At 41.9% G+C, this 27,446-nt stretch overlaps 2 protein-coding genes across 2 annotated transcripts; one reads left to right on the plus strand and one right to left on the minus strand.

The window, feature by feature from the left end:
- Positions 1-211: 211 nt before the first annotated feature.
- LOC124255866 (MAM and LDL-receptor class A domain-containing protein 1-like) lies at positions 212-16,221 on the minus strand. Its single transcript, XM_046689809.1, has 13 exons — positions 16,074-16,221; positions 15,395-15,535; positions 12,816-13,072; positions 10,952-11,033; positions 10,328-10,417; positions 10,078-10,218; positions 9,395-9,651; positions 7,742-7,820; positions 7,287-7,346; positions 6,210-6,350; positions 4,549-4,805; positions 4,146-4,214; positions 212-348 (listed from the first exon to the last, which is right to left on the minus strand). Exons 1-13 carry the CDS (start codon positions 16,123-16,125, stop codon positions 316-318), a joined length of 1,659 nt encoding a protein of 552 aa, XP_046545765.1. The 5' UTR covers positions 16,126-16,221; the 3' UTR covers positions 212-315.
- A 5,065-nt stretch (positions 16,222-21,286) lies between these two features.
- On the plus strand, positions 21,287-26,784 carry LOC124255844 (MAM and LDL-receptor class A domain-containing protein 1-like). Its single transcript, XM_046689788.1, has 7 exons — positions 21,287-21,526; positions 21,605-21,867; positions 22,275-22,356; positions 22,522-22,773; positions 23,839-24,098; positions 24,341-24,416; positions 25,061-26,784. Exons 1-7 carry the CDS (start codon positions 21,373-21,375, stop codon positions 25,900-25,902), a joined length of 1,929 nt encoding a protein of 642 aa, XP_046545744.1. The 5' UTR covers positions 21,287-21,372; the 3' UTR covers positions 25,903-26,784.
- Positions 26,785-27,446: the final 662 nt, after the last annotated feature.

Below are 27,446 nucleotides of genomic sequence, written 5' to 3' on the forward strand. Positions count from 1 at the left end.
AGCCACGAGGAGAGCACCCGTCCTTGTCCGACACCTTGTTCAACTTAAAGACTATGTGACAGTTCACCACGGTAGGTGACATACGTAGAGCTATTGCTGTAACTTTGAGAAGATTCCACATCTTCCGATCAAAGCCTAGGTCATATAGCTTTACAAAGAGGCCAAAATATTAATATGAATATTACATACAATTCAGCAATAACACTAGGTATATATATATTATATTTTATTTCTGTATAACAAAACATATATTCAAAACACAATCATAGCACAAAGTTCCAACATGTCCAGCTTCAGTGTTGTCTGAAATTTGTGTCACCCAACAATTGGGTCCGGGTTGTCATCTGTCTGAAACATGAAGACAAGTATAAGTACCACAATGAGTGACTAAGACTTAGTTAGTTAATATAAGTACCACAATGAGTGACTCTATGACTTAGTTAGTTAATATAAGTACCACAATGAGTGACTCTATGACTGAGTTAGTTAGTATAAGTTCCACAATGAGTGACTCTATGAATGAGTTAGTTAATATAAGTACCACAATGAGTGACTCTATGAACGAGTTAGTTAGTATAAGTTCCACAATGAGTGACTCTATGAATGAGTTAGTACGTTGTAGTTGAGTGTAAAACCACTTGGAAACACAGCAGTACTGATGTTTCACTGCATGCCAGCGTCATGCCTGACTGACCTAGGTAATATAATCGGGGATATTTAAAGCCCAAATCAACAGTTAATTGTGGCCCTTAGAGCACTCAGTATCCTAGTAGTACATATCAATTAGCCTTAACCAGTAACGACAGTGTAGCCGCTTCGTGTCAGGCTTGTGAAATGTCGTGTATAGCTGTGATGTAAAGTGATGTGTACGCATCAATGGATTACACTCATCATGGTTCCCAGTCTCAAGAGGACTAAAACAGGGCTGTTTACTCTCTCCCATTTTATTTAATCTACTTGTTAATGATCTGATTGTTCTCCTTAGTAACAGTGGACACGGCGTGACAGTTGATGACTACACCGTGCCATGCCTAGCTTACGGTGACGACTTATGTCTGATCGCGGAGACTGAAGAAAGGCTGAACCAACTGTTACATTTACTAGATGGATGGTGCATGTCAAACAGACTGAGTATAAACCTGCAGAACTCTATCCCACGTACAACAGCTACTTTCTTTTTGTCCAGTGGACCACTTGAAGCCGTCTCTGGTGACAGAGCACATGGACTATAACGCAAAGGCTAAGAATGCAGCGAAATTCGCCGGCAGAGAACTGGGTCTCCTCATAGCGAAATCGAAATCCATGGGAGGTATGCCATTCAAGACCTACATCAAGCTTTATGATAGTATGGTGTGGTCAACACTTGATTGTGGTAGTCCAATATGGGGGACACATAACGTGTCAGCTGTTGCTGCTGTTCATCATCGAGCTTAAAGATTCTTTCTCGGACTGGGTAAATATGCACCAAATGTTGCCGTTAATGGGGACACAGGTTGGATTCCGTCCATAGTAAGACAATGGACGAGTGTTACAATGGTGTAGACTTAAAAATATGCAAAATAGGCTGAATAGTATAATTTTTGTTTGGGCCGAACAAAATGCGCAATCTGCAAACAACTGGAACCGAAGAGTATCTAAGAAATTAACTTCCCTGGGTTTTCAAGAGGTATTGCTATGTAACAGTCATATACAGAAACGTAGCTTCTGTTCTATGGTCCAGGAACGTCTTACTAATGATTATATCAGTCAGTGGAAAGTTGATCTCACGTCAGAACGGCGACGTCAAGGGAGTAGCAAGCTAAGGCTCTATAACAAGTTCACGTCAGTGTATACTGCGAAAACATACCTACTGAGACAAATGCCTAAATCTTATAGATCTGCACTATCCAAGTTTCGCTGTGGCGTTGCCCCTATCAGGATTGAAACAGGGAGATATGAGAAGATTCCACGTGAAAACCGTACTTGTTTCCACTGTAAAGATGTTGTTGAAGACGAGGCACACGTCATTCTTCACTGTCCTTTATATAATGATATCAGATCTGACCTCCTGAATATATGTAATGGTAAATTTCCTGGCTCTATTAATATGCCGGATATAGATAAACTGGCCACCATTCTACACGTCAGTGATATTTGTTTTGTTGCAGCCAATACCTGCCAAGGAATTTTATTGAAGCGTCGTCAGACGATATATGTATAAACCTTTGATCTTTTTACTGTATTATTAAACCGTTTTATAGTCTCCCATAACTCCTTAGAGGAGTGGTGCTGTTTTTATGTGTGTATATTCCTTCCATGAAAAGATGTAAAAGTAGAGAGACTGAAATAAACTTTTGTCTGTCAGTCTGTGAGTGCCGGTCAGAAATAGGTGGGGATTTCTACACATAGCCGTAAGCATCAGGATACCTTTTCTTCACACTAGCTCCAGCGAGTAAATGTCTGTGGAAGATTACTTGCTGATGATTCGAATTGCTGCTGTACGTACGAGTTAATAAGTTGTGGATTAAATTTCCACTCAGATATTCCACGCTGACATTAGACTCACTTGAGGGTTCTGATGGGGGTTAAAAGTCCCTTGTCAGTACATTTTAGGGCCGTTATTCAGTAGTCATTATTCTAAGCGTTTAGTGAAACACTTAGACAGGGGGCACATTCTTATTTCTGGGATCTACTCACATACCAGCTTTAGGGCAGTAACAATAGTAAGTAGAGCTTGAATTAATGCTTAGTATTTCTAGTGACATTTCAAGTGATTATTTTGGATTAACACTGGACTCATCTTACATTTACTTTAGACATTTTACCTTTTGCGGTAAATAGTATCCCCATCAAGACCCTCTCAGTTGTTTCATTTTAGCGATGGCAGAATACCCGCTTTTGGTTTTCATTACTATTTTAGAAACAAACCTAACGTCAACACTACGGACATGGGTAGGGGGTGGACTCGATATTACCTGAAACCATCACCCAGGGTCTGGGACATGGAGTTTGGTCATTCGTTTCAAACTTTAGGGTTTTCTTTTACGTGTCAGTTGTTTTTTTAAAATGATTTTTTTCGCAAATTATTTTATCATTATGCCATGTTGTTGATATTGCCAACCAAACATTGACGTTGGTTTATAATATTGCATTTTGATTCGTACGTTGGGCTTAGTTGCCCAGCCAATAGAATAGGCAAACAGAAATCAAGGGTAGGTAATTTGAGATTGCGAGACGGTAATGGGTCGAGGACTTAGTGCAGGTACACCGCAGATATATATACCTGCCCTGGAGATACAGAGGTAGAGAGGATGCTTTACTTGCATCAACTGGCATGTTTCAAATAACGATGAAAACACTGTGGAATTCATTCCACTATCAGTATTTGTTTGAAAGTTCTGTGAGAAGTTGTTACACACGAAACAGTCGAAAGCTGCTAGTTTGGGTCAATATACCGTCAGTATCCCGCTATGGAATGTTATCATTCCACACCACAACAAGGAATTCAGTCTTGTATAGTCTTGGGATTTGATGATAGGTTTCAAAGGAAGTCTTTCCGCGTTCTGTATGTTCCATTGTAAGCCAGAGTTTGCAGAAATTGGTGTTCCTAGATTGGGTCAGGTGGGTCAGTCGTCTAAGGCGGATGCATTCGCTGTGCAGAATTGCGCCTGAAACCAACGACTGTGGATTCGAATCCCGGTTCTAGGTTTGTCAGCACCATACCTGTGTTTGTTGGTTTCACATTCAGTAAATGTCTAGAAACTGCACCTCTTTGAGATTTTGATTGGTATTAAAACTTAACTCGCAGTGACTGTAATGTCGTTAAGAGCGGAATTAAACCCAGCTGCCTAACTGACTATGTCAAGATTTGTTTTGACTAATAAAAATTATATTTAACAGAAAAACATAGAAAGTTCGGCAGTAGCAAGGGGTATAACTACAAAACATATCATTATACAAGTACTAGTTGGTCCACTGTGCCTCGCCACTGATTATAGAGTTTTGCCAGTCCCCACATCCACAGTTATTTCTGCAGACATATGATAGCTCACTGTCTAGCTAGTCGAAATTGTTGGGAGAAATACAATGCAAATCTCACGAATAGACTCGTATTCTATTGCCTTGTTTAATGTTCCGGCTGAAGAACACGATTAGAAATGACATACCTTTAGTGTGACGTCATCAATGGCGAGGTCGCTCCCGTAGTGATGAAGAGCCGTTGCCGATATTGTCAGCTAGAATGAGATAGAGGATCTCGTGTTTCAAATTTTCATTAAATGTCGACGCGGGTACATGATCCTCAGTTTCTACGTTTATGTAAAACGACGGCTAGGAAGTTCGGAGGAAATGGCAGTTACAGCAAGTTGGATTAAAACCATTCAGACACCACTCGTTTGTGTCATTACTCAAGTTATGTCTTACCTTTTTTAACAATCTTGACATGTCACTCACATTAGTCATCTTATCTTTTCTGGTGAGTCAAGGCAGTGGGTGATATTTTCGTAATCAGCCCAGAAGAGTGTAACACCCCATGCTATGCGTGCACATGCAGCTGCTCAGATGACTTACTCTGTATGTTCCCAGGGGCAGTGCTACTTGCCCCTCTAACCACTGTGGCCCCTGCCTCCCAGCTAGTCTCCACAGCGTGGTCACAGTGCCGTCAGCCGTCAGCTTCTGGACACGCAGAGATCCAATGTTGGCTCCATTCATGTAATACCAAAAGGTCAAGGACGACGTTGTTTTGATATCGAGGTCATGTGTTACGAGGACAGCAGTCGCAGTACTATTCTCGACGAGGCGACCGTCAAGGAACATGAAGTAGCCATCTACAATGTTAGAAGTCATCATCTCATCAACAGTTCAGTCTGTCGAGTTATTCTGTAACGCCAGTAATTTCCCACCTACATAACGGCGGTGAACGTCTGGACCAGAAAATCCAGTGATTTACATCATGAACTTCGATCTGCGCAGCTGAGATACGATGGCAGGCATCAACCGAGTGAGTGAACCTGACCACTCGATTCCGTTAGTCGCTATTTACGACAAGCACGGCATGCTGAAAAACAATTCTATGCCGGATCTTCACGGGTCCAGTAATACTATGTGGAAAAAGTGCTTGGTTGAGTAGATGTAGTCTGTTAGGATAATACTAAACAGAGACCGTTCTGTCACGTCAGTGCTGCAAAAAATGTTTCACTGCAGTGATATCACCATGAAAATGTGGTTTCATTTCAGAGTTGATGTATCGGATTATCTTGCATGTACGTTAGTACCGACATATCACAGTGGATTAATAAACACACCCTGTCGGGCTGATCAGTGTCTTTCCCATTAGCGATCAGAATCAGGCCCGACTGGTAACAACTTGGAGTTACCTCCCTTAGTGCTGGTTATGGGCGTCTGTTCGGCAGGCTTCCCCTGACAACGTCTCCCGAACAAGGAGAAGATGTACTGATGTTATGGGCGTCTGTTCGGCATGCTTCCCCCTGACAACGTCTCCCGAACAAGGAGAAGATGTACTGATTCTGATGTTATGGGCGTCTCCTGTTCGGCATGCTTCCCCTTACAACGTCTCCCGAACAAGGAGAAGATGTACTGATGTTATGGGCGTCTGTTCGGCATGCTTCCCCCTGACAACGTCTCCCGAACAAGGAGAAGATGTACTGATGTTATGGGCGTCTGTTCGGCATGCTTCCACCTGACAACGTCTCCCGAACAAGGAGAAGATGTACTGATGTTATGGGCGTCTGTTCGGCATGTTAACGTCTCCCGAACAAGGGAAGCGTCTGATGTTATGGGCGTCTGTTCGGCATGCTTCCACCTGACAACGTCTCCCGAACAAGGAGAAGATGTACTGATGTTATGGGCGTCTGTTCGGCATGCTTCCACCTGACAACGTCTCCCGAACAAGGAGAAGATGTACTGATGTTATGGGCGTCTGTTCGGTATGCTTCCACCTGACAACGTCTCCCGAACAAGGAGAAGATGTACTGAGTTATGCTTCCACCTGACAACGTCTCCCGAACAAGGAGAAGATGTACTGATGTTATGCCATATGATCAAAGGGTACGGCATTTCATAACAAAATCATCATATGGTAGTTTTCACATGATACCCGATATTAACTCACGACCCAAATTTCAGCCCTATGGGCTACGTCTCTCACTCTCAGGCTGATGGGTCGTATCAATCAAAACTGCCATACAGTAACTTCTAAATATTATACTCACGTGCAGTGGTATGATCGGTGGTTGGTCCAGAGACAAAGTCTGGGGTCGCACCCGTCCATCTAGTCCAATCCAGGTTGTCTCCCTTGTATTGCGACCATCCGCACATATCAGTCTCGAACGAGCACGTGATGGGCTTGGGTGCTGGAACATACATTGAGCCTGTCACACTGTCTTCGAATGATTCATCCGAAAAGTCGTAGTGGTACCAAAGAGTGTGGTAGTGAGGGGAAAAAATTCCAAACATTGGAACATGAACATAGACCCCAAGTTTGGGTACATCAATGTATACAATATATGTAGTAAAACGTTACACAACACGTCGTTTAACAATGTAATGGAACATATTCCGGTGGGATACCTGGTTCGACAACGATCATCCACATGAAGTGCGGGCTGTATTTTAGTGGTCTATTATGTAAGAGGTCACTCCCTTGTACGGCAGGTAGCGCAAACCGGTATAAAACTTTTGGGGTCGCGTAATCTAACAAGCACAACCACCAGTTCAGAACGTTCACAAATTAGAGAAATATATCACGATGAATGCCAGAAATGAAATAATGTTTGGTTCCGGGAATGAATTGGGTTGTATCTTAGAGTAACATTTGCTGTAAATTGGAGGGTGTAGACCAATATTTGGAGATGGTTTAAGTTAGTACAATCTTACTGACTGACTGACTGACTTTGGTTTTACGCCGCTTTTTGCAATATTCCAGCAATATCACGGCGGGGGACACCAGAAATGGGCTTCACTCATTGTACCCATGTGGGGATTCGAACCCGGGTCTTCGGCGTGACATGCCAACGCTTTAACCACTAGACTACCCCACCGCCCCTAGTACAATCTTAACATCGAAGAAGAAGAGGAAGTGTTACAAAACAAACCACTAACTCCAATGCCTTCATTATATTACCACATTAACCATAGTTTAGGAATGGTTGGATATACTTTGTTCAAAGCAGAATAACAACCTATGATTTGGGGGATGGTGCTTAACTCTTCTCGTGGTCTCTATAGTGAGATGTTTCATGCTTGAAGTGTCACCGTGGATAGGTTAATTACTAGTATTTCCAAGATACCTGTTGTTGGTGGTGTTGGAGTTGTTGTTGTCGGCGTTGGTGTTGTTGTCATGGGAAACACTGCAACACCCGAACAAAATGTTAGAACTCTTTCGTTTTCACATGGCAGAGAGGCGCTAATTCAACAACTACCACTTGCCATCTAGTGTAAATACCTTCAGACGATGCCGTTGTAATTATTTGGTTTAATAACCTATTCAGCTTTTTCTAAACTTTATCTGTTTAGGAGATCAGTCTTTTATTGAATATTTTGTTCAAGATATGTTTGTAATTAAACGATGTTGTCCTATCACACATGCCTTATAATACACACTTTGACCTCTGCATTTAATCTTATTACGTTGGCAACTGGGTCATATAAGTGCATAAATCATTATGCGTGTTTATTACCGGTTGTGAGTTATAGAATACAGCAGTTTAAGCCATGGCAATTTTGTATCTGTGTTGATTCTTACCTTCAAACACAGAGGCTACGATATCGTCGATTGCAATGTCGCTACCGTAGTGCAGCTTGGCCGTTGCCTCAATCACGATCTGGCACCAGAAACACACACGACCATATAGTAAAATACTTGCTGGCGAGAATGTAGGAAGACTTCGTTTCATACAGACACATGAATTACAAATAAACCAGACTGTGTACCATAAAAATATACTCAAAGGCAAAAGTTATTGTGATTAACTTAAAGTTAATATTGCAAGAAGATCATTCCAAAATAGGATTGGAAATTGCACATTAAAAACTTTTCTAGCGCACACATGCTCAATGAGGTCACAGTGAGAGAACGGTCAAATGGAATTCACACAGCCAATGTATGCATGTCCACCATGAGCACTGATGCATGTTGGACACCTGCACCTCATAGAACAAATCAAACTTCACAAGAAGTCCCATATCCATGGAAGCACCTGGCAGAGTTCCTGAAGCGTGACTGGGGGATTTGGCCAACGTCTCAACCTCCTCATTTCATCAAAGATGCGTTCGATAGGGAGAGATCTGGGGATTTAGCGGGCCAGGGAAGGACGTTAACATTGTGCTGCGCCAAGAACTGCTGAACCACCCTGGCGACATGAGGTCTGGCGTTGTCCTGCTGGAAGATCATTCCTGGAACATTCTTTTGGAGAAACAGTATGACGACTAGATTACCAATTTCGTCTCTGTACCTGAGACCCGTTAAATATCCATTAATGACAAGCAAAGGTGTACGTCCAGCACTCGTTATCCTACCCCATCCTAACCATCACACCGCCAAAACGGTCGGCCTCAAGGACACAGTTCCTAACATAACGCTCACCACGACGCCGGTAAACTCGGGTTCGGTAATCAGCGCGGTGCAATCTGGACTCGTCAGTGAAGGGAATATGTCTCCACTCACGCGCCCTCCGCCGCAGATGCTGTCTGCGTCACTGCAGTCGTAGACGTTGGTGACGTAATGTCAACATTTTGCGTCTGGCAGGACGTCTAGCACGTATCCCGTGTGCAGCAGAAGCCGGCGAATAGTCCTTGGGGATATTCTCTTGACAACAAGAACTGTTCAGGCTGTCAGTGCGGCTGGTTAGAATCTTTGGCGCAGATGGGTGGTTCGAATCCGACGGCGTGGTTACTAGTGGGCGGCCAGTCGGGGACGGTCTGCAATGACGGTGTTTTGTTGATAACGTCTCCACAAGCGGCATGTGTTTTCCTGTGCACGTTAAACTGTTGTGCAGCGTTGCACCGAAATGTTCCGGTTTCAAGCATTCCAGTGACTCGCCATCTTTCATTTTCAGTTAGCCGTGGTATAGAGATTCTTCAAAATTTGTGTTTTTCGGACCCGTCGACGTCTAAACAATGAAGTGAGTGACAATGATTCGAGGTCTAGAGCTACAATTTTTAAAAGGTACGTTTAATGCCTTTTTCCACGGACTTATTTAAAGCACGAAAAGCACATTCAAAACAGAAACTAGCGACAGGGCCCTGTTTGCGTTATGGATTAAGTGTATTATAAAGAATATTAAACTGCCTTATAAAGAAAAATATTATTTATATAAACAAATGTGTTGATCACACACCTTTTGCCTTTGAGTATATAATACATGATTGTGTTCTCACATAGACAATACGCACTCACCCTAAACCTGCCGGGCTGAATGTTGACATGCCCCTGATGCCAGTCGGGCCCCTGTCTGCCACTGACGGAAAACAGCTCTGACGTGAGGTGGTCAAGCCCTAGACGGAGAACCTTGAGTGTGCCAATGCCTGCGCCGTTCATGTGATACCAAAAGGTCATGTTGGAGGGGCTGTAGGCCTCTATGAAGGGCGTGGTCAGGCGAGTGTACTCCCCCGGGTGGCTGGAGTCTGCTCCACGCATGTACACGTAGTAGCCACCTGTGTGGAATGGGGGAGATCCGTGAATTCGTAGTTGAATATTCCAGCATAAAGATGTCAGTCTGCTATAGGAAATATGTCTGGACAGGGAAATCCAGTGTTTGAATTCATGAGCATTGACACATGCGATGCTGATAAATGACGACAAGCACAGCCGGGGACCTATACGGGGATTTCACAGTTAACATTGATCATAGCCTCACAGCATATCAACACAGGAAGGGAATCACTGATGCTAATGGTAACCAACACACCACGTATGCCCCAAATTATAGTTGATATACATATTGTACATGATAAAATAAGGTTTTCATTTCAGTGAGGCCCAAAGAATTACAATAGCATTTATACAAAATGTTCGACACAGCAAGACGGGGGGATAAGATTATCAGCAAAGGTATGTTATTACGTTCAATTAGTACTCACTTCCGGTGGTGTGGTCTCCTAAAGGTCCGGATGAACGGTCGTCAGACAAACCCTTGGTTCGCCTCCAATCAAAATTGTCCACGTTGTCTTGAGCCCAAACACACATGTCCTTCTCGAATGCACAAGAGAGTCCTATTTTTGCTTCAGAAAAAAATAACTATTTTGTAAGATTAGTTGTGAAGTATGTTTGTCTGTCTGTGCATTCAAAGTAATGGTTTCAGTATGACAAAACTTTATGTGCCCAACTTACGTCTTGGTGTTGTTGAAGGTGTGGGGGTAGGTGTAGTGGTCGTAGTAGTTGTTGTAGTGGTAGTGCTAGGCCTTGTGATACCTGTCACTTCTGAAATTCATTAATGCATTTATACAAAAATATCAATTGTTTCTTTCTTGTTTTCACAAGTAGAACTGCAACTTCTCAAAGTCGTAGTAAACGTTAAGACAAGGGCTCCATTGCACGAAGCCCTGTATTAAATACCTTAGAATTATCTACACTCTATTATTGCCTTGTGGAAGATAGATCTTATCTAAACATTCTTCTTTATTTGAAGTCCATGGCGACCAATTGGACGTGTATATACGATTTGCGACAGACCGACTTCCCCATTAAGGAAATACATGAGATCGATAACTGATGCCAATCATTGAAATATGTGGACTGTAGAGTATCCACAGAAGAGTACAGGCTGTCCACCAGATATCATCCATTATAATGGCATTTACATCTAAACAGAGGTGAATTGGCAAATATATCTGATACAAGACACTTTCTTGAAAACTATTTTAGCATATTATGTACAAGGAACAGAAGACAGTGTTCATGTTGTACAGAGGTGACACAACCTGATATAAACATATGAAGAGCTCAGCCACTCGCCTGGGGGTTCATGAGTGACGTGAATGTCGTCAACGGCGATGTCGCTGCCAATATGAAGCCGCGCTGATGCTTCCAACTCTACCTGAAAATAACAAATGCATATTATATTTCAAACTGTATGCTGATGTCAACAGTTTTACATTGCCCCATTAAGTATTGCGAAATAGTTATTTGTTACACTTCAGTCAACTATTATAAAGGTAGTTTACATTATTATATCACATTACCAAAAGCGTATAGTTTCATCTGTTCTGAATAATTTGTGTACTGCATATAAAGTATCATTAAATATGATATATACATATCCGGGACATATACAAACTAACATGTTTTCGCTACGAAACACACACACACACACACCACACCCCACCCACCCACCCCATACGTCCGCAAAATGGCCCATGGATCATACGATTTCCCGTGCACTTTGGTAGGGGTCATTCATGATGTTTCACACTTCCGTGAAAAGCTTTAGTATTGTTGATCTTCTTTATCCTCGGGGCGGTGGGGTAGCCCAGTGGTTAAAGCGTTCGCTCGTCCCGCCGAAGACCCGGGTTCGATTCCCCACGTGGGTACAATGTGTGAAGACCATGTCTTGTGTCCCCTGCCGTGATATTGCTGGAATATTGCAAAAAGCGGCGTAAAACCCAGCTCACTCACTCACTCACTCACTCTTTATCCGCAATAACAGGTAACCCTTCAATACAGTATTTATTATCAGTGGTAGAATTCAGCGAGAGGTAGCCACGTTGTTGAATGTCTCTCTCCCTGTGATTCGCCTACTTTGTAACGAGTTGTTGCAGACACAACATTTTAATGATCAGTACCGAAGTCCAGCATCACAAGTTCAGGAGCCAGTCATCGGAAACTAGGCTTAGCAATGGACGCCAATCACCTCGCTGTTCACTGACGCCAGGCCACCGAGGGTCAAGTTACTGAGCATTATCTCGGCGTGTTGTACCACGTGAACAAATTGACACGTTCTATTCAGTGGTGTTTAGATCGTAAAAAAATTACAACAGCCGATGGTGTCAGATGAGTAATGATTCACAATCGACATTCACAATTCACTATGTGTCGACGTGTCAAGCGGAAATCACGCTAACGTCAACGTAAGGCAATATGACAGACTTGGAGATGGTACTGTAATCATATCGGGAGGGATCACGATGAATGCCAGACCTCCACTGCATATTATCCATGGAAGTCCTTTGACGGTATTACCGAAACTTCGGAACGGTGCCATTAGTCGTGCACCGGGCTGCTTAACAGTTCGTCTGAACATCACCAGAATACAATGGTCCGTCATGAATCCTGAATTTCCCCCAACTGAGCACGTATTAGATATGATCGGAGACGTGTACGCCAACATCATAGGCTTTTTGTCATGTTAAGTGCAGCAGTGGGAATGGGCAAGACGTCCTCCACCTTGGGACATTGATTCCGACCATGCCACACCCTACGAACGACTGTCTGACCAGTGCCGGGACAAATTACTGCAAACATCATCTCAAACGTTCATATTGTGACCACAAATGTGTCGTTCTGTTGATTGTCAAGTTATAATTAGTCCTTCATGTTACTTACCACTCCTTTCCATCACTCGATACCTCTTTGTATATCTCTAACCACGTGATAATTTCGAATATCCCCCCAACTTATTTTGAGAGTATATATTATGAGTGATATTCAACACTCATTTGACGAGATTCCTGTAATATGACGGCGTCGGAGGGAAGGACATCTTGTTGTTGGTTATGGACGCATTCCACACATGGTGGACACTCGGACACTGGTTACTTGGCTGGCAATAGAATGGTCATTATGATGGTAATTTAGGATTAAGGTATCTTGTCATGCCTACCTCATACAGGCCAGGGGGAATTTTGACTTGGGCCTGCTTCCATTCGTTGCCTTGACGACCAGACAGCCGCCACAGAAGAAAGCGTCCGCCGCTTGCAGGCAGCATCGACATTGACAACGTCCCTATTCCGTTACCGTTCATGTGGTACCAGAACGTGAGGGTTATAACAGACGTTACTCTTAGGAAGGGGCTGACGAGAGTGGCATGTGCGTTGGCGTCACGGGCGTCCTCGCCTCGGATATACACATACTGTCCTCCTGTGGACGGGGATATATACATGAGACAGTCAAAGTCCGAGAAAGGCAAATATAGTGTGCATGAGTTAGTGAACCTAGTCAACTGTATCACATCATAATCTCTGTACAAATGGATAATTATTGTGCAATCAGAAAGTGCTGGAAAAAGTTTCCTTTTCAATTATACGATCAGACAAGCTGAGAGGGTAGAGCTGACCAACGGTCCGTTCAGTTAGTGTTGGATTACATAAGCAGCTTCAGCACTGCAATAGCTGGATGTGCACTTCAGTCAGCAACCAAACATCAACGACAGGCTAGGAACATGTAGCACTAGCATTACCAGTACTGGATTATGTAGGTACCTCTAATAACGGTAGACAGAGACAGACAGGTATATAATCATAGAAATAAAGATATACATGTATCAGCATTTATATCATGGTCTTGAACCTACTATACCAATGTCTTGAAAAAAACATACCATAACAGACGACTGACAAAAACCTACACATATGATCTTACTCAATTAAATGGAATGTAACGAAAACCAAGCATGAGAGTTCAGAGAAACAAATACATCCTGGCTTTGAGGACCAGCGACGAGTTTTGCTCAACTGCCCTGGCCCTAGGAATAAGTCTGTCAAAACTTTCTACAGGTTCCTATTGTTTCAGTGAAACTTCCATCGACAGTAGCTTCCAGTTTAATCATAGTTGCTTGCTTCTATGATTATTATTTCGTTTCACGTACATATTAAACAAGATATGCATTTCTTCTCTATGGTGTCATGCAAGCGCGATATAATCAGCTCAAACACTCATCGTGAACTTTGGCGTTATCTCTTTGTCCCGTATCGGCATGATCTCACAAACAGCAGCTCGCCACCGTTACATAAAGATGACTGTGGTCATTCGATACTGGTCACACTTTTTATCCGACCAATCAGAACGGCTCTTATGAGATCACGAAATTGAGTCCGAATGTGCGTTCGTTGAGGTTTGATATTTTGGAATCCTGCAACCTGAAAAAGGTTCACAAGTGGCATTCCGAACAGCGGTTACAATGTGTACAACTGATTCAAGTCCGACTTTCCATAGTCCGTGGTAGGTATAGCCATACTATCTCAGACATCTATGACATTTCAAAATTTTCTTTTGTACAATTTTATAATTTAGTTTTCAAGAAGTTGTAATTTGGAAATTAATGCAGTAACGCTCGAGAAAATCTGCTTTCTGACAGGCTAATGTTGAATCCCTGTTCGTCATTGCATTGATCGGTCGCCTAGCTTAAGGGGCATTAAGGGTTGCATCATGGCAAACGTTGCAGTCAATACGCAGTTCAGTCCTAATGGTAGAGATGTTCAGAACGTGTTGGACATGGGGTACAGGCTCAGCATTAGGTTTTGAAAGGGTCTGACTGTTCACTGGAAGTCCCGCGGACAGACATGTCGAGCTAACGTCAACACCAAATACGACATCGTCATAACGTGCAGAAATCAGCATAGCCGTAAAGCAGATCAGATTCAGATAAAGATCGAGATCGATGAATTCCTTGCAATCTGAGAACAGCAGTAAGACGATCCCAAGATTCTCTTAGATCCATCTATCGAACAGGTAATTGATATGTTTTGTCATGAATAGAAATGATAAACAGATCTGCAGTTGTTTCTGTATATTTCACAGTCGACATGTGTACATGTGCTCCAGACCTTCCCAACACCCAACCCTTCACTGTCACCACCTCCTGGGTTGATGGTTCCCAGGATCACAACATGTGGAACCACTACACCGCCAACACCCACGAATAGAAGTGGCATCGTATAGCCTGGTAATAGAGGGTTCGCACCCCAACATCTGCGAAATCATTGGCTTTCTGAAGACCGAGCAAAGCAACACTGCAACAATGATTGTCATCAGAACAGGCGGCAATTCTCGACCCAGAAAGAAGACATACAGGCAATTAGATAATGCCCTTGACAGGTATTAGCTTCAGTTTGAAGGTAGCAACAAAACTGCACCTAACTGGGTATTAATGTGAAGATATAAATGAAAATGTTTCAAAATACATGTTAAATGTAGAAATCATTGAATAAAAAGTGATAATAATTGAAATGGATTTCAACATTTTGTGTGACATAGTAACGCGGATATCAATAACAGTCTATACCCCGTATTGTTTTGTTTAGGGATCAATGCGCCCGTTCCAGTAACGACTCTCCTCACATCTTTGCGAAGCAGAAGCGAAAGCCAGCGTTACGATGTATTGAATGAGATTGGGGTTTGATCATATCTTGCCACGTGACAGCCTCCTCTGTATATGTCATGTCTGTGGCCCAAATCACTTACTGCCAGATGTGTGGTCTTGTTTTGGACCGGAAGTGGCATCTGAGGTGGCTCCTTTCCCAATCCTCCAATCTAGTTGGTCGCTCCAGCTCTGCTTCCAGCCACAGTAACCGTGATCAAAGTTGCAAGACAGAGCTGTGACATCTACAACATCAGCATGGCACTCTAGTATTGTCACAACAACATCGCCAAGTGTTGAACTAACACAACTGAGTAACGCCTACGTTTGTTGTTATGCCACAGTGCCGAGTGATGCTACAGTAAGACGCATGTGAGTTGGGTTAATGTATTCATGTTTATCTATTATCAAAGGACCTTTGCAAAGTCTATTTTGATTTGAATTAATAATTACCAAATTACGTCTACTGTGAACACTAACTGTCGGGTTTTCAAACGACATGTAATGGGGACCATTCTGGACCAATGATTGAAAGCATGAGCAAAGATGGAAGATATCCGATGATAGACAATGAACCATGTCACAGCCTCTGACCATCGGATCTCCTGTCGTCGGTTTATATGCATGCAAGTGGAACCACTTCTAGCCGGAAACTACACATGTCCATCTTGATTAACCCGAACTTAGTTGAATTAAGAGGTGAAGCAAAAGAGTTTAATTGTTACTCTAGAAGCCTACCTGATTATCCCGATAACAGGTGAGGTTACCAAGAAGTCAACCTACCTACTATGAACCATAATAGGAACAAAGAAACTGTGACACCGTACAAAGTCATGACTCTTGACAGAATATCCCAAGTAGCAGTAATATACACAAGGAGCAGACACTAACTGTGTACAAGTAGTATTCAGTCTGGATTAGACAAGATAGCCAGTTGTCGACCACTGTCGATCAAAGTTTACTAGATAAACTATAGTCCTGATACAAACCCCTACTGCCCCGTATGTTTAACATTGACTAGGCCCGTATATATACAGGACGCCTGTATTGTGATATAAAAGGGATGTTAAGTTGCTTGTGGTCAGAATGTTTTACTGCGATATGTTTACGTCACATATGGAAGTCTGATAAATGTTTACCACGTTTAAGATGAATGTAACATTGAGGATCAAGGTCAACCAATTTGAAGTATTTGAAGTCTTTGTCATTTACAACCCTTCACAGCTGACAATGACTTGCAACCTTTGACCCAATCAATACTGGATTAAATAACAAAGGAAGAATTTGGCATATTGTATAAGGCATTGGTGGCCCATCAAATTCAATTTCTCATCTTGAAATGCGTCCCCTGGCTGGCTGTTTGTCTCGAGAGTGACGTTCTTCCGTTTTCCGGTTGTTATTGAACTTGGGTGTCACGCGTGTTCCACAATTGCATTTTGTAGCAAATCCATCAATATTTCTGAAGAGTACCATCTCAATCCCACTCGAGGTATTTTGGAGGGCACGACACCTCACTAACGTGCTTACAACAATCATGTGGAGGCCTTGTTTGCACAACACCTCAATAACATACTTCAGATAGTCATGTAAGTACCTTACTTCCATACCATCACACTATCATACTTCAGATAGTCATGTATGTACCTTACTTCCATACCATCACACTATCATACTTCAGATAGTCATGTATGTACCTTCCTTCCATACCATCACACTATCATATTTCAGATAATCATGTATGTACCTTCCTTCCACAACATCACACAATCATACTTCGGATAATCATGTATGTACCTTCCTTCCACAACATCACACTATCATACTTCAGACAATCATGTATGTACCTTCCTTCCACAACATCACACTATCATACTTCAGACAATCATGTATGTACCGTACTTCCATACCATCACACTATCATACTTCAGACAGTCATGTATGTACCTTACTTCCATAACATCACACTATCATACTTCAGATAGTCATGTATGTACCTTCCTTCCATACCATCACACTATCAAACTTCAGACAGTCATGTATGTACCTTACTTCCATAACATCACACTATCATACTTCAGACAGTCATGTATGTACCTTCCCTCCATAAAATCACACTATCATACTTCAGACAGTCATGTATGTACCTTACTTCCATAACATCACACTATCATACTTCAGATAGTCGTGGCTCTACCTTACTTCCATAACATCACACTACCATACTTTAGATAATCATGTATGTACCTTCCTTCCATAACATCACACTATCCTACTTTAGACAATCATGTATGTACCTTACTTCCATAACATCACACTATCATACTTCAGATAGTCATGTATGTACCTTACTTCCATAACATTACACTATCATACGTCAGATAATCATGTATGTACCTTACTTCCATACCATCACACTATCATACTTCATATAGTCATGTATGTACCTTCTTTCCACAACATCACACTATCATACTTCATATAGGCATGTATGTACCTTACTTCCATAACATCACACTATCATACGTCAGATAACCATGTATGTACCTTACTTCCATACCATCACACTATCATACTTCATATAGTCATGTATGTACCTTCCTTCCACAACATCACACTATCATACTTCATATAGTCATGTATGTACCTTACTTCCATAACATCACACTATCATACCTCAGACAGCCATGTATGTACCTTCCTTCCATAACATCACACTATCATACTTCGGATAATCATGTATGTACCTTGCTTCCACAACATCACACTATCATACTTCAGACAATCATGTATGTACCTTCCTTCCATAACATCACACTATCATACTTCAGACAGTCATGTATGTTCCTTCCATAACATCACACTATCATACTTCAGATAGTCATGTATGTACCTTCCTTCCATAACATCACACTATCATACTTCAGACAGTCATGTATGTACCTTCCCTCCATAACATCACACTATCATACTTCAGATAATCATGTATGTACCTTCCTTCCATAACATCACACTAACATACTTCAGAAAAATCATGTATGTACCTTACTTCCATAACATCACACTATCATACTTCAGATAATCATGTATGTACCTTCCTTCCATAACATCACACTATCATACTTCAGACAGTCATGTATGTACCTTCCTTCCATAACATCACACTATCATACTTCAGATAATCATGTATGTACCTTACTTCCATAACATCACACTATCATACGTCAGATAATCATGTATGTACCTTCTTTCCATAACATCACGCTATCATACTTCAGACAGTCGTTGCTCTACCTTCCTTCCATAACATCACACTATCATACTTCAGACAGTCGTTGCTCTACCTTCCTTCCATAACATCACACTATCATACTTCAGAGAATCATGTATGTACCTTCCTTCCACAACATCACACTATCATACTTCAGACAGTCGTTGCTCTACCTTATTTCCATAACATCACACTGTCATACTTCAGACAGTCATGTATGTACCTTACTTCCATAACATCACACTATCATACTTTAGACAGTCGTGGCTCTACCTTATTTCCATAACATCACACTATCATACTTCAGACAGTCATGGCTGTTCCTTCCTTGCATGACATCTCACTAACATATGTCATGTGTCCATTGTGCCTTCACCATTGTTGACGTATGCATACATTGTGCCCTCACCATTGTTGATGTATGCATACATTGTGCCCTCACCATTGTTGATGTATGCATACATTGTGCCCTCACCATTGTTGATGTATGCATACATTGTGCCCTCACCATTGTTGATGTATGCATACATTGTGCCCTCACCATTGTTGATGTATGCATACATTGTGCCCTCACCATTGTTGATGTATGCATACATTGTGCCCTCACCATTGTTGATGTATGCATACATTGTGCCCTCACCATTGTTGATGTATGCATACATTGTGCCCTCACCATTGTTGATGTATGCATACATTGTGCCTTCACCATTGTTGATGTATGCATACATTGTGCCCTCACCATTGTTGATGTATGCATACATTGTGCCCTCACCATTGTTGATGTATGCATACATTGTGCCTTCACCATTGTTGATGTATGCATACATTGTGCCCTCACCATTGTTGATGTATGCATACATTGTGCCTTCACCATTGTTGATGTATGCATACATTGTGCCCTCACCATTGTTGATGTATGCATACATTGTGCCCTCACCATTGTTGATGTATGCATACATTGTGCCCCTCACCATTGTTGATGTATGCATACATTGTGCCTTCACCATTGTTGATGTATGCATACATTGTGCCCTCATCATTGTTGATGTATGCATACATTGTGCCTTCACCATTGTTGATGTATGCATACATTGTGCCTTCACCATTGTTGATGTATGCATACATTGTGCCCTCACCATTGTTGATGTATGCATACATTGTGCCCTCACCATTGTTGATGTATGCATACATTGTGCCCTCACCATTGTTGATGTATGCATACATTGTGCAGTCCTATGCCTCACTAGTTCTCCCGGCCCATTAACATGGGCCTCCTTTCACGAAGGTTACTAAGGTAACCTTAGTGCAATGTTAAAGAATGGGAGTAAAGGTTAACCTTAGTAAGGGTTGCTTCGTGAAAGGAGACCATGATCTCTGCACTGTACAGTGTGCAGCTTATCACAGCAGGGAGGGATGACATGACACATGCCGGTACTTCTGTGTGAACCTATCTTGAATGGTGACTTGAAGTACAAAGGAGTGCATCGCAGGTCATCCGACGATTGATAAGAGATAAAACAATCGTGACCCTGATATGGTGAGTTGCATGACCTGATAAGCGTGTTACGACCCACATGGGCAGTTATCACTGGTCATTCACTGGCATGATGACCCACGTGGTGCTAGTTCTGCTCGGCTTGTGGACGACGATTGTGGGTACGTCTTTAACATAACCGTACTTTGTATGGACGGTAATATTACGATTCCTACCTTTTCTGAAGAATTTAATTTGCATTACTTATTTATTCCTCCGCATATTGATTTCCTGTGTGGTGATTTAAATTAAAGTATTCTAAAAGAACTCTGTAAAGTGGACGAATAATTAATCATCAAATTCCAAATATGTTTCACGGTACATGCACACTTAATTACACTTCCCCATCACTTACAATAGGAGTGAACAATACGAGGAGACATATTACGGCAACCCTGCCGTATGTCCTGAATACCCTTCTGCACCACTCGCTGGTTCAGGTATCATGGGATTCAGTCTATTTATTCTCAGTACTACAACTTCGTATGTGACACGGCAGTTTTACCTATGGCCGCTTGTACGTTTACGTAACATACCAATTTACGTTTTGGCAGTTCCGGAGAAACATTTCTTCTTCCAACATTACTCACCGAATCTGACAAATCCAGTTTCGGTATATCAACTGATATCTTCATATCGACATGAAAATATCAATCCTTTCTGCAATTATTGATTACACAATTTCCAAAACAGCATCTATGTCAACAATATGACATTTCAATGAATTGTAAATACAGAATATTTGTATTATTCGTCAAATAGTGTTTACCTCATGGACTCGGGTGACAAAACTGATATTTAGATTAAATGCGTGCGATAATGTTATCTTTCTTAGATGATGAGATAAGATGCACATTCAGTTCGCAAAGAAAAGAGAAATGTTCTTAATATGATGTATTTTCTGAATAGTTTTCATAATTTTACTCGGACAACTATACTGGGATCTAACAACTAATGCCTCTCCATTAAAGTATCGAATATGTTTTTTGAATAAGTATTGTACTTCATCGCGAGAATTAAATACAAGACATACTGCATGCGTCAGATCTATACGTTATAAGTAGTATACACGTATTGCACAATGTCGTTTTAAGCAAAAACACCATGATATTATTCACAATACACTTTCTTAAATGGAAAATAATATTTATAGGGTTTTTTCCGTTTTGCATTGTATTCAGTTTGTATATTTATGTTAAACTCATACCAAACTATAATACCATAACTTTCGACAATCACCGGAAAGAAAGCAATTGTTCTAAAGACTGCACGTGTTTCTGATGACAGGTGCTGCGCAGTGCCTCATCAGTTGTGACTTTGAAGACGGTCTTTGCGGTTGGTCAGATTTGTCCAACTCGAGCTATGACTGGACGAGACACTCTGGTCCAACGGCAGATTTCACATCTGGACCTGGCAATGACCATACATTCAAAGGTAGGATATTACAACGCCACTTAAGGCTTCCGGGAACATAAGGCTAACAATGATGTTGCACCAGCCTTATACTTGCAGATGTGGCTGGCCACTACGTGTATACGAATGGCGACAGAGCAGCCAGGTCTTCAGTGGCACAACTAAGAAGTAATACAGTCACCCTTACATCCAGTGTGAACTTAACCTTTTGGTACCACATGAACGGTAACGGTATAGGCAATGTGTCATTAATCAGAGAGGACAACGATACTGACGACGGCATTGTTTTATGGTCACGTCATGGCCGCCAGGGTTTAAACTGGCTGGAGTCCCACGTCACTCTAGACCCAGGGACATTTCAGGTAAGACCCAGTATAGGCCACATTTTTATAGTGTCTTACATTCCTTTTCCTGATGAATTAATGCTGAGATTGTTATGGCTCACAATTGTCTCATAGTACAATGAACGTATGGATAACCAAAACATGTATTTGTTATATAGACGACAATTATATTCATTAGCATTTTTATGGTAATGGCCTACTTTACAAAACGACTTTGAAACAAAGATGGCATTAAAACAATAGTAAGGAGAATTAATTCAACCTGCCACTATAACTGTGATTAAAGGAAGCGATAAAGTGATATTTCATTGCAACTTTTTTCAATAACGGGAAATGGCTCAACTTAAGAACAGTACCTCTCTAGTGATTCAATAGGCGTTTCTTATGGCAGTGTATCTACACAAGTGAACTCTTTCACCTCGCAGTTGCAGTTTGAGTCGACTGTATCCCACCCCTACGGCAGCGATATAGCGCTGGACGATATCAGGCTTTGGTCAGAACCACATGGTAAGATTGATTTGGCCTCCATTCTTCCACTTATCTATTAGTCAAGACACCATTCAAATAAACTTCATTTATCTCACATTTCTTTGTCTACATAGTACACTCTTCTTGTCATAGCAAGGATGCAACACTGGATTATTCTATGTTGAACTGATTCACTGCCTCTAGTTACTAGGACAAGACCACCGCCAACGTCAACGATAGAAACTACACTGACGTCAGCGCAGGGAACGTCCACGACGACGGCGTGGAACTGCAACGTACAGAGCCCTGCTGGGGTGCTGATGTCGGGGTCGTGTGACTTCGAGACTAACGGGACATGCGGCTATACGTCCTCTGGGGGCCCGCTACAGTGGGGGCTAACACAGGGGAGGAAAGGTTACTTACATGTAATACCAGGCGACCATGGCACCGGAACAGGTACTGCAACTCACATGCAAAATATACCTGTTTAGTTTAGCCTCTCAAATCTCAGTACAAATGTCACGTCTGCTACGTCAGTGAACCTTACCGCCTACGGTGACGTAGTTCCAGCAGCGTCCTCAGCCGTGGCGGTCTCCACAGGTCTAGGTTCGAATCCCACCTTCAACCCGATAACGATCATTGGATATCACCATTCGTGATCCTGCCTTAAGCTGATATGCTATGATGCTACACGTTCAGAACGGCATTAAAAGTGGTCCTCTACCATGTCAGTATAGCACAGAGACAGAACCAGCATAGTGGACAGATTTGGGTGCACTTTCGTGTTGTCCTTTTTTTATAGGTTTCTTCATGCGGTAGCGTTAAAATGCAGGATGTAATATGTCTTTCAGCATATTCACCATTAGAGGCGTATTTGTTAAGTAGTTCGACATGCAATGGCCCAGTGCCATTGGAGACTTAACGGATTGGAGTGACCTCGACTGCACACGCATGCTACATTTAAGAAGGTCACCCTCCGTGTTTTATAGTTTGCGAGATTAGAATTAAGAGATAAGCCTACTGTCATTTGAAATTCGAGACAGTCTGACCGTAAATTACTTACGTCGTATTTCAATCAGCAGTTCCGATTTGGATCTGTGTTCACCATTAACATGAAGGTTTATTGGTAAAAGTAGACCGCCAGTTTAGCGAGTCGGCACTGCACAACACGTCTGAGAGACCACTCATTGTTTTGACCGATGATTGTGTCCCTGACACTGTTACTAGTATCTGACCTACATATTGTATGTGTTCAGAAGTAGATCATGTCGTATAAGCTGTTGTTGTGACATCGAACGTACACAAGTCTAATGGGTTATCGATAACCATTATTGTATGCCTCAATCTTTTCATACGCAATCTTTTTTGTTACTTTTTTTATTACTGAACTGAAGTAGATGCCTGATTTTAATCCCTTTTGTCCAATCAGAATCAAGTTTTAGTCGTTGCTATGGTAGAACGTTATCTATAACATATATATTACATGACTTAATTCAACAGACTCTATATTCTTCTCAAAAGGTCATTATATGTACCTTGCCACTGAAAACATCTCAAGCAGATCCGGGGATATGGCTAAGTTAACGTCGCCAGCCCTCGAGCTGAACACATCTGCCTGTCTTCAGTTCGCCTATATTATAACATCCGGGGACCCCATCACCCTCACCGTCTACGCAGAGACGTCAGGACAACAGCGTCTAGTAGCTTCGATCACAACTCATGGAATGACGTCTTGGAGAGTGAGAGAAAATGTCACTCTGTGTGCTGATACATCAACTAAGGTACTGAATAAAGCTAATTCATGAACACGAGATTGCACCGTAGCTATACATAAAACACGTAAATAATATTGAAATGAAAGCAACTTGTAGGTGTTGAGTTTAAAACATGATGTTTCCCACATTGTGAGATTGTAGCAAATTGGAAATAAGTGCTGTTACAGACATCTAATTTAGAATACTACACAAATAATGGCGCTGAAACCAAATCATGGATAAACGTTTCACGTGTGCTTCTGTTTCAGATTGTCTTCGAGAGTACAAAGAAAAGCTATGCATCTTTCATAGGTTTAGATGACATCAACGTTATAAGTGGTGATTGTGAGTTCATTTCAGAGTATGTCTTGAAAAATGACAAGCAAATTGACTTTGTACACCTCCTACTCCATTACCCAGTGCTTCGTTAGATTACAGTCCCGTTATAATACATACCAAGGATCCATTCGCCATGATAGTGACGTCAACAACACCATGATTTCGTTAACACTAATGTAGTGCATGATTACTCGCACTCTGCAACAATCAAAATGCCTCCACTTCAACACAGATCTGCTTCCTTAATCACGGCATATTATATGATTGCCGGTGTAGATAAACTTTCACCTGAAAAAGATGCTTTCTGAGTACTTTTGCGAGATGACTTTAAGGTTATATTTGAGAATATTCGCAAAACATCCTGCAAGAATAGTATAAATTGAATGTTTTAACAGGACTCCAAGCAAAGGTGTGGCGGCGAATTGGTGCAGGGAATTATCTTCATAGAATAGATAATAAATACCCTCGATTATCGAGGATGTATACAATGCTGTGCATTTTGCGTGATTAAGTTCGAATCTGTTTCCGCTAATAACCGAAGTTTGTTTTACCCTTTTGTTTCTCTTCACCTAAGCTAATATTCCTTGCATTCAATACGTTAAGTAGTTCTGTGACTATCCATCTAATTCCCACGTTGTATCTCTAAATAGGTAACGGCAGCTACAGCCATACTACCAGTCACCAGTCAACACTCGTAACATCCACACCTTCCTCAGACAGCACATCGAGCTCTCCCACGTCCACTGCCCACACAAACTTTACTCCAACAGAGGGTGGTCAAACAGTTGTCCCCACTTCTAGCTCGGTGTCCTCATCAACTGCCTCGACGAAGGGTCAAACAAGTGTCTCGCTAACAACTCCATCTTCATCTCCATTGCGCCAGTCGTCTTCCACCAAACTGACAGGACACAGTTTTCCATACACTGAAGAAACGTCCCCTGAGACAACCCACGCTTCTGCTCAACAATCAGAAAGGTCTTCTTCACCAGCAAGCTATTCAGTATCAGTGGAAGTAGCAGGGTCAGTGTCAGACAGTTCCTCCCTAGCAAACCCCTCCACAGAAGGAAACTCTGCAACAACGGAGGAAACTGTTATCTCTGACACCCATACGACGTCGTGTCAAGATAACAGCACTACTATTCCTGAGGCGAAATCAACAATAACTGTACTATCCGCTGCATCTGAAACCTCCAACAACAATAAAGGTTCTAGTGCTCAGACATCTCCATCAGTGACATCCAGGACACGTCTCCCCAGAACGACTACTCCTTTTCTCAAAAAGCACGGGCAGTCGTCCCAAGGTGGACTATCATACGATAACAAAGTTGTGGTCATCGTTGTGGCATGTGGTGCGCTCGTAATCGCTGCTGTTAGCATCACGGTGTGGAGACTGCGTGCAAGGCGAAAGTTGCATCTTTCTGACATTCCGAGTACTTTAGACAGCAACATTGAGCTGCAAGCAAAGGTATACATACACAATACACATATGTAGAACCAGTTGCTTCTTCTCTGAACGTGTTCTTGCTAATGGAAGATCACCCCTTCGGACTGCTTATAGTCAAGAGGACTATTGGTGATTAATGGATAAAGACATTTGTTTGTTGCCTTTTCACCAGTATTTTGGTTGTATCACAGCCACCTGTAAATAGCCGAGTCGGGACCAGGCAAACCAGTGGTTAATAGTATGAGCAACGCCCCACGTTGCAGGTGTACACTGAGAGGAGCAGGCAGCCAAGTCACCGAGCTGGACCTCTATTTGGTCGCCTCTTTCGGGAACTATATGTTACTGGGGACATTTCTAACATGGACCCCCAGGTTACCGGGGTTAGATATTCCCTGGGGTACTAATAACCTCTATGTGTGGGTGGTTCGCTTGGCACAGCTGCACCATTGAAAGCTGTGTGCGAAATAGTAACCAAAGTTTGCTAGCCAGTCGGGCTAGCTATGCCTGAAAGTTACTAGCCCACAAATAATTCACTAGCCCGAAATTTGAAAGTAGAAACTAAGTGAAAGATTACACAAATAGATGAGAATAAGATATTGTCGTCATGACACGGGTTTCATCATTAAGCTGCCAATATGATGAACATGTTTATCAGGCCATAATCCTGCATGATTTAAAAGTGTATTATGACTTAACAAGTCGGAGAGAGTGATATATTTACAAAATGACCCCATGAAAATCCACTAGCCAGTCGGGGCAGTGACTGTTGAGATTTGAGACTGGATGTTTTCTAGCCACGGGCTATTTCGCACAATGATTGAAAGTATTGTAATTTATATTATTTCATGTCAGTTAATCTCGACACAGCTGTTTTCTTTGTTTGCTGTGTGTTGTGTGAAGATCAATCAAATAAAGAGCACCTTAAGAATGTCACGTGTTTTGTGTACAAGTCGGATGTCAGATATACAATGTACATGCATCACTGAACCGCAATGGTTTCATTTCTAGGCTTTCTTTTTAATTCTCACTTTAATTCCGAATGAAACACCCGTGAAGATCCGGGTAAGAATATTGATCTTCAGTAACCCATGCTTGTCGTAAGAGGCAACTAACGGGATCGGGTGGTCAGGCTCGCTAACTTGGTTGACACATGTCATCGGTTCCCAATTGCATAGATCAAAGCTCATGCTATTGATCACTGGATTGTCTGGTCCAGACTCAATTATTTACAGACCGCCGCCATATAGCTGGAATATTGCTGAGTGCGGCGTAAAACTAAACTCACTCACTCATTCCGAATTAAACGGTTCACTCCCATTTATGAGTACTAAACGAAATGGGGTAGAACGGGTAAAATAATGGACTACTCCATCTTTTAGTCTGCCCATTCATACAGTCTTATGAGAGATGTTGTTACGTTCGATGTATTATTTGTTCTTACATTCTTTTTTCTTATTTCCACAACAATCACAGAGAATACCTTACCAATAAACATGTTTTGATATTCCCAACGCCAACTTTCACTGTTAAAGAAAGTCTGAAATGTTAGCTTGCCTCGAGAATCGTGATTGTGGGGTTATCACCATTTGATC

The sequence above is a fragment of the Haliotis rubra genome, unplaced genomic scaffold, assembly GCF_003918875.1.
Source record: "Haliotis rubra isolate DU_JTF1 unplaced genomic scaffold, ASM391887v1 Scf61, whole genome shotgun sequence".
NCBI lineage: Eukaryota > Metazoa > Mollusca > Gastropoda > Lepetellida > Haliotidae > Haliotis > Haliotis rubra.

Coding starts and splice junctions, on each gene's coding strand:
- LOC124255866 (XM_046689809.1), bottom strand. CDS start 16,125: ATGACTTTGTACGGTGTCACAGTTTCTTTGTTCCTATTATGGTTCATA. Junction 7,821..9,394: donor TTCAGCCCGGCAGGTTTAGG/GTGAGTGCGTAT, acceptor TTCTGGTGCCAG/ATCGTGATTGAGGCAACGGC. Junction 4,215..4,548: donor TGCCCCTGGGAACATACAGA/GTAAGTCATCTG, acceptor ATCTCATTCTAG/CTGACAATATCGGCAACGGC.
- LOC124255844 (XM_046689788.1), top strand. CDS start 21,373: ATGACAGGTGCTGCGCAGTGCCTCATCAGTTGTGACTTTGAAGACGGT. Junction 21,527..21,604: donor CAATGACCATACATTCAAAG/GTAGGATATTAC, acceptor TTATACTTGCAG/ATGTGGCTGGCCACTACGTG. Junction 22,774..23,838: donor CGACCATGGCACCGGAACAG/GTACTGCAACTC, acceptor TCTTCTCAAAAG/GTCATTATATGTACCTTGCC.